Source organism: Myodes glareolus, chromosome 9 (genome assembly GCF_982192425.1).
Source record: "Myodes glareolus chromosome 9, mMyoGla1.1, whole genome shotgun sequence".
NCBI lineage: Eukaryota > Metazoa > Chordata > Mammalia > Rodentia > Cricetidae > Myodes > Myodes glareolus.
In genome coordinates this window covers 26,352,171-26,360,221 of record NC_142034.1, presented here as the reverse complement: position 1 = coordinate 26,360,221, position 8,051 = coordinate 26,352,171, and the positions used below count along the sequence as shown (strand labels likewise).

Sequence of the window (8,051 nt, the reverse complement as noted above, 5' to 3'; positions counted from 1 at the left end):
AAACCTGCTCCCTCCCACCTCAATAATCCTTTTTCAAGTCTCAGTCCTCTGCAGGCTTCCCTGTCCTTCTCTGTTCTCCTTCCCCCTGTCTGCACACATCCCTTGGCAAATGAACATTCTGTCCTTTCCCCCTACCCAACCACAGCATCTTTCTTAAAGAAGTCACCAGCGGATCCCTACCCTGCCCAACCTGTCTGGGTCTAAAACAGTGCACGTGAAACGGGAATGTTTTGAGCTCTTACTCTTAAGGGCTAAGCAAGACTCACAGCTGCCAGGGAAAAGACAGACTAGAAAGAGGAGGGGTGACTGGAGAGCCAGACCAGGGCCACCAGCGGGGATGGGAGCCAGCAAGGTGGAGGAACACAGAGATGGAGACACGTTGGGGCCCTTGAAGAGAGGAATGCACGCCTGGCTTTTTTAGGCTAAGGAAACCTGAGAGGTTTCAAGGATTGCCAGGGACTTGTCCCACCTGCTTTGGCTTTCTCCCTTGAGCACCAGTGTTTACTGAGATCCCTCCCTGAACTCTTGCCCTCCTGGACTTGCCCTAGCTCAAGCCCCAGGCCTGTGGCCCGGCAGATACCCTGACAGGTTACAAATGAGAGTGGGTGTTGGATTCTTGTCCTCAGAGTCCGGAGGAGGAGAATCAATGGGCTCCACCCAAGAGCTTCTCTTCTAATCCCAACCTGTGTCTGAGAGAGTGAGCAAGGCACTTCCTGTTTTCCCTCCCCCACAATTTAACTGGGGGAGGGGTGAAGTTCCACTTCTAAGCCTCTGCACTAACTCTCCCTTTCTCCAAGCAAACTAAACTCCATCTAGTCTAGAACATTTGTGGAAAATTTGAGTAATCGTTAATACTTAACTAGTATTGGATTTATGAATTTGAGGCTTGAAATTGAAAAAAAAATATTTAAGGGAGACTAAAGATAATGGAGGTGTGCGTGTGTGAGAGGGGAAACCAGAGGGATGCAGGGTCTTGATTAGTTTTAAATACTTCTGAAAAGAGAATAAAAATTCCCTTCCTTCCCATCCCCCTGTAAACATCACCTGGCTCTGCTCAGTGCTGCTCTCTGGAGAGATATAGGGAGTTATTTAAGTCTGAGTGAGTGAGCCAGCTACAGCTATGGATGGCTAGAGAGAGGATAAATACATCTAGAGAGATGAGCTGATGGATAGGTAGGGAACGAATATAAATATGGAGAGAGATGGACGAACAGGAAGATGAATTGAGACAGAGAGAATGTAAAGAGAGGCTGAGGGAGAGAAATGGATGTGTGAATGAGGAGAGATCGTCTATGCAGAGAGTTGGCGGGAGTAATGGGGGCGTTTCTCATCTTCCTCTCCACGTTTCTGTAGTCCTCGCTGGTCCCCTTGAAATGCCATTTTCCCACCCCTTTATTTCTAATGAATTCTCCTGGATTTTAGAGCCTGGCTCACACCCTGAGGTGTTTTTACAGCTTCCCTCCCTTCCTAGTCTTCCTTTTGTCCCAAGATAACATACCTCACCAGGCTGCCCTAGCCAGGCATCCCAAGACAAACTGGGAGAAAGACTCATGAGATGGGGGTTCTGGCAAAGCATGGAGCCTGGCTCGCCCATCTCTAGCTCTCCTGCCTTGGGTGGGGGTAGGCTTTTTTGAGGGGAGAAGAGAGTGAGGAGCAGCTGGGTTGAATTTGTCCAAATCTAATAATCCAGGAACCTATTGAAGGCCTTGGGGGTTGGGAGGGGGGTAAAGTCTTGAATATTCTTCCAACTTCTCCCCCCTTCTCCCTCTGGTCCCTTCTTTCCAAAAAGTCTTTGAAGAAAGATGTTTTTGACGCTTCCATGTCGTCCTCAGATGGATGGGCTGAGAGTGATTGAAGTGTCTTTGTCATGCTAATGCTTGGGGGGTGATGGATGGGCGCTGGGGCTGCCAAACTCTGGCCCGCTTAGCCCATTGGTCTGGGAGAGATCACATGTGCCCCCCCACCCCCACTCCCTATCCCCTTCCTAGGGGAATGCTGGCCGGGGCAAGCTGGCCCAGGCCATGGACTCAAGCTTCAGGACTGTGACATACTGCCGAAAGGTTGTAGGGCAAGAGGGTGTCTCCCCAAAACTGCCGGACCCTCCTGCCTCTACATGGACTATAATAGGATGAATTCCTTTTTAGAGTACCCACTTTGTAATAGGGGACCCAGCGCCTACAGCGCCCCAACCTCCTTTGCCCCCAGCTCAGCTCCGGCCATTGACAGCTACGCGGGGGAGAGTCGCTATGGTGGAGGGCTGCCCAGCCCAGCGCTCCAACAAAACTCGGGGTATCCTATCCAGCAGCCGCCTTCCTCCCTGGGGGTGTCCTTTCCCAGCTCTGCTCCCTCGGGGTACGCCCCAGCCGCCTGCAACCCCAGCTATGGGCCTTCTCAGTATTATTCTATGGGTCAGTCGGAAGGAGATGGAGGCTATTTTCATCCATCGAGCTACGGAACCCAGCTCGGGGGTTTGCCCGACAGCTACGGAGCGGGTGGAGTCGGCCCCGGGCCATATCCTCCGCCGCAGCCCCCTTACGGAACTGAACAGACGGCAGACTTTGCACCAGCCTACGACCTCCTCTCTGAGGACAAGGAGTCATCTTGCTCAACAGAAGCCAGCACCCTCACTCCGCGGACCTTCGACTGGATGAAGGTCAAGAGAAACCCACCTAAGACAGGTAGGGCTCAGAGTGGTCCTTTCCTCGCCTTGGCCCAGACTTGCACAGAGGGTCCTGGGCCGGGGCTTGGTTCATCCCTTCAGCTGTTTTGGTATTGGCAGGTAAGTACTTACAGGTCTCAGCTCAGCTGAGACTTCCCTATCGGGTAAGTTTGGGGTCACCTCCTTAAGGAGGTTTCCGCGATCTACTTCCTTGTCTGTGAGCCCAGTTTGGAGCCAGTACCTCATATTTCTGTCTGACGGTGAGTATGGATGGAAGATGGGTTCTAGATTTGGAAATTGCTAATAGAGGGTGTGTGTGGTGCTGTATAGAGACTTAAATTGGGTAGAATGATGAATGAGGACACAGAGTGTACTGGGAGGGGTGGAGGGGAGGGAGAAAGAGGGTGAGAGAATTGACGTGGTTTTTCTCTCTGCCCCGCCCCTAGCGAAGGTGTCTGAGATGGGACTGGGCGCTGCCGGCGGCCTCCGCACAAACTTCACCACGCGCCAGCTGACCGAACTGGAGAAGGAATTTCATTTCAACAAATACTTGAGCCGTGCGCGGAGGGTGGAGATCGCCGCCACTCTGGAGCTCAACGAAACGCAGGTGAAGATATGGTTCCAGAACAGGCGCATGAAGCAGAAGAAGCGAGAGCGGGAGGGAGGCAGGGTGCCGACAGCCCCTTCAGGCTGCCCCAAGGATGGGGCTGGAGATGCCTCCGACCAGTCCACGTGCACCTCCCCCGAAGCTTCGCCCAGCTCCATCACCTCTTGAATTGAACTACCTGGCTTCCAGTGCTGGACCCAGTCCCCTCTTAGACTCTCCCAAACTTCACAGCCCTGATGATCCTCCTCAAGACCGAGGAGCCAGTTTAGAGCTGCCTAGGAAACTGGGTAGAAGTGGGGAAACATTTTTTTCTCAGATCTGGGGGTCGAGGGATGACTGATAGCTGGGGATCCTACAGGTCTTGGGATCTGGGGAGTACCCAACCATCAAAGGTGGAGGGAAGGCCTTTTTGCCTTTGATCTAGAGATTGGCTCTGTGAGGGGTAGGAGCCAGCCCGCCCTCCTGGATTCTCCTTCCCCTTCCAACTGGAGTTCAGTGCCTTTGAGCTTGGAGAATTCTCTTTGAGCACTCTTACCCTAACTCTCCCTTCTAGGCCTGGGATGGAGAGAAGCCTAGGGATTTTCCTGAAAAGGATGGGTTTGAGCGCCGGAGCATTACCAGCAATCGTTAATCTTAATCTTTAATCCAGCCAAATCACCTGAGACCTTACAATAGCACCGACTGCCTTGTGACATGCCCCCTCCCCCCCTAGAAAAAAAACCCCAACAAAACCATCCCAAGCAATCCCACAAAGCCCTTTCCAGCAGGCTTCTATTGCACTAATGCAGCCTTCAGGGCTGTTCTATAAGGCCCGCCCCTTCCCACTGGCAACCCCATCGTTAAATCACCAAAGTGTTTTAGAACTTGGCACTCCGGGATTTCTGGTCGCATAGACTGCCTCAAGCAATCCCCAACCAAGAAAGGGTGGGCACTCCCCCTCCACTCCCCCTATTTATTGCCTCTGGAACACCCCCTCCCTCTATTACCTTTTCCATAAGCCTCCCTACTCCTGTGGCAGTCTGGGCAGGTCCAGGAATGGCGACTGAGTTCCCAGCAGATTTAAGCATTTCTCTGAACCTTGGAGACAGCGGCGAGGCCATTGGAGTTTCTGGAAAAACTAAGCCCCAAGCAAGTCAGGTTATCTTTGTATCAGCAGCTACCTCATTTCAATAAAGTCTGTTTCTCCCTTCCTTTCTGCTTCTGCTTCTCCATCTCGGACTGAATGAGGCTGTGAACTCTACCAGTCCATTGACTGGTTGGGTAAGAAAAAGTTGAGATCATGAGAACCCACAGGGCCCCAACCAAGGCAGAAGTGGGCCCCCAAACCCCTAGTGGTCCACTGGTCTTTTGGGAGAAGCACACGGTGGTGGTAGAGTCAGACAGTTCTGAGATGGTCTTGAGAAATTGGCGGGGAAGGAGGAAAACTGACTTGTTTAAGATGTTTGAAAGATGGTGTAAGGAGATTGTAGAGTGGGGGGTGGGGATGGGAATGACAGAGGGGACTTTACCCCCCCCCCATACTTCTTGCTCTCACCTCCACCAGGGTTTGAACTGGCCCCTGGAAACTGTAAAGAGGACAGGTTTGAGCTATGGGATGTCAGGCAGACATTCTTGCTCCCACAGTGGGAAGATGGGGCATTGGTAAAGTCTCCCCAGCACACACATTAAGCCCCAACTCCAGCTTTTCACACAGGAATATCAGATTGAGTCAGCTATCATTGACTAGTCTGCCATTTGCCTAAGGCTCAAGGTACTGAACACAGGAAGGAGGTGTCCTTGGAAGGGATACGTGAGGGATGGGGGTAAGGAGGTGCCCAAGGGTGGATGGGGGAGGTGCTGGCGATTGGGTGGACAGTGGGGCTTGGGGGTGGACCGAGGCAGCGGAGGTGCACCAGGACCCTGAGCTGACCTTTTTACCTCTGAGCGCCTTTGAGCTTTCCAAACAAGCCTGCGGTGCGCCCAGGGGGACAACTATTGTCTCCCAGCCAGTACCACAGGCAAACCTTTAGTAAGCGGAGGCAGGGGGCCCGCGACTCTGGAAGCTCTGCAGAGGTGTCAAACTGTAGTCGTTCTGGCTCCAGAGAGCCATCGGAATGACAGGGGGCTCCAGGCTTTGGGCCTAATCTATTGATTCTGGTGACCCAGAGATTCCCTAAGCTCCAGGGCCAGGACCATACTGCTTTCTGGGGTGCACTGATGATGAAGACAGGTCTTATCTGTCCCCCAATCTGTCTAATTTGTGACCTTTGAAAGGAAGACAGGCAGCGGAAAGGGCTGAATGCTTGTAAGCAATGCTAAGCGTTTGTTTCCTCGTGAAATTGGTGCCATTAGGCGAGAGGCAACGTTATCAATAATTGCACAGCTCAGCTGGCGAGAAAAGAGAAGATACAAGAGGAAGCCTGGCTTTCCCAGAGGTTGCTTTCTTGCCCTGTCTTAAAAGGAAAAAAAAAATCTATTAACTGCTTTTCTTCATTTAATTGAAATTGCCATCAAGCTTGGCTTCCCCAAAGGGGTCACCTTGACAAGAGAGGCCAGAGCAAGTGTCTTTGAAACAATTTTCCTCTTGTTTGAAGCCGTTTAATACCAACTGGTTAGAGCCTCTTGGTTGGGGTATTTATGGAGCCTCCAGCTGTTAGCCCCTATGGACAAGTGAGCAGGAAGAGGAGCGAGCAGTGGTTAGGGCAAGACTGGACTACAAGGATGGTAAAGCTAAAGGAGCCTCAGACTCGGGATGACAGGTCCTGGGGGAAGGATGATCGAAGGGCCTGGAGAAATGCTCGAGGCTGGAGCCTTTGATTTTTGCTCATAGCAGAAGGAACCAACAGATTCCTCCAGGGAAGGTGTGTGTGTGTGTGTGTGTGTGTGTGTGTGTGTGTGTGTGTGTGAGAGAGAGAGAGAGAGAGAGAGAGAGAGAGAGAGAGAGAGAGATCAATTCTTCATTAAAAAGAAACAGGCCCAAAATAATCCAGTGAGTCAGAATCTCCCATTTTCTTAGATACAAAGACCCAGACTCTGTAACACTCTCTTACTTGAATCCCACTTCCAACCCAAGGCCCTGGAATGAATGGGTCCACAGGAAAGTGTTTAATTTGGGAAACAAACAAACAAACATCATGGCACAGTCTTCTCTCACAAATGTCAAAAGAGAGTCTGGTAAGCAGAGAAACAAAAGTGCCTTTGCTCCAATTACTCAAATCAGTGGTTGGCATTTTCAATCCCCTGCCCCAATAGATGCCCAAATATTTCGCTCATAGACTCCTTCCCAGGCACTTTTCCCCCTGTGTGCATAAGTTGAAATCTTCTCCTCCCACATCTTCACTTTCTAGACCAAAAACAAACAAACAAACAAACAAACAAACAAAAAACAAAGTCCAGATTTGCAAATGAATCCCTCTCTATATAATCTTGGTTTTCCATGGGCGGGAGAATTCTTAGGGCTGGTTGGAAGCTTGTTAGTATCTCTAAGCTACCTAGCCCTTCTGATCTCTCTACTAGGCTTGTGGCAGTGACCTGGGGTGCCGGTCACTCTACACCATCTGTTCTCAGCTCAAGTGCGAACTTTTCCCCCTCTTTATTCATCCGTTTCCTCAACATTTGCTCTCCCAATGTGAGGCCCTTTGATCTCTTGGGTAAAGAAGAGAGATTTTTAAAACCTTCAGCCTCTTTTCTTTGACTTGTAACCCCAGGATGCCTTTGCTATGGGCATTCCTTGCAACAGTACCCTTGGGTGGTTGGTCAGAGTCAGGGCAGAGAGAAGGACCACGGACTTGGGAAACTATTCAGGTTGTGGTGCTGAAATCTAAGCCCTCTTCTTGATTGTGGTGTGTTCTTGGGCAAGGGGCCAGTTTCATTGTCCACAGAGTGGGGACACGGTGAGGACTAGTCTCATAGGACTGATGTTGCAATTAAATTAGTTAACACCTGTAAAATGTTTCATAAATAAAAATGAGTTAGAACAACTGTTATCACTATGTAAAGAGATATGTTTGCTTCCCTTCCCATAGTCCCAGCCTATTGCAAGGAGTGTCTTGGTTAGGGACCACTCACATGTACTCTTATTTGATCCCTGGCAGGAGTATAGGGCTAAGGGCAGGTAGAAGAGGTTCCCTTATCAGCAGCTGATAACACTTTACATCATCTGTTTGAGCTTTCTCCTCCTTTCTCCCTTTTCCTTATTTTAGCCTGACTCCCTATCAAGGAAGTGAACTCTCTCAGCCTCTTCTCCTCCCCCACTTCTGCATTACAGGGAGATGGACAGAAAACCTTAGCAGCCCCTGGTATTGTTTTGAAGATGGGTGCTGTAAATTCTTGATTAGGTTGGCAGAGGGCAAGCATCCTGAACAACTTAGGTTTCCAGTTGTGGTCCCCATTCTGTTGGGTGGGTGAGCTCATCAAGCCAGTCTGTGTCCTTGGGGTTCCAGTCCTTCAGCCACAATATAGAAGATGTGGAAGCCATATACATAAATAAGTATATGTATGTATGTGTATGCTACTTCTCATATATGAGAACTACTCAGGATGCTGTCTGGTAGAGAGTTAAGTGTGCAGAGAGATTTCTTGCTTTATGTGGCCACAGAAATACATTCTCTATTACTCTCTTCCACTGAGTTAATTATGGCATAAAAGAAGCAGGCATCCTCTAGCCTTCATCCCTTATACTGCATCAGCACACCCATTTGGCATTCAAGCCACAGGACTTGCTGCCAGGGAATAAAAACAATTATGAACGGAAGGATACAGAGGAGCCCCATAGAGAACTGTTTTATAGTCAAGGCACCACCACAA

General features: G+C 50.2%; 1 protein-coding gene across 1 annotated transcript; it reads left to right on the top strand.

Annotated features, from left to right (window-relative positions):
- Window positions 1-2,113: 2,113 nt before the first annotated feature.
- Window positions 2,114-3,434, top strand: Hoxb1 (homeobox B1). The gene is made up of 2 exons (XM_048450619.2): window positions 2,114-2,678; window positions 3,106-3,434. Exons 1-2 carry the CDS (start codon window positions 2,114-2,116, stop codon window positions 3,432-3,434), a joined length of 894 nt encoding a protein of 297 aa, XP_048306576.1.
- The last annotated feature ends 4,617 nt before the right edge of the window (window positions 3,435-8,051 follow it).

Coding starts and splice junctions, on each gene's coding strand:
- Hoxb1 (XM_048450619.2), top strand. CDS start 2,114: ATGGACTATAATAGGATGAATTCCTTTTTAGAGTACCCACTTTGTAAT. Junction 2,679..3,105: donor GAGAAACCCACCTAAGACAG/GTAGGGCTCAGA, acceptor CCCCGCCCCTAG/CGAAGGTGTCTGAGATGGGA.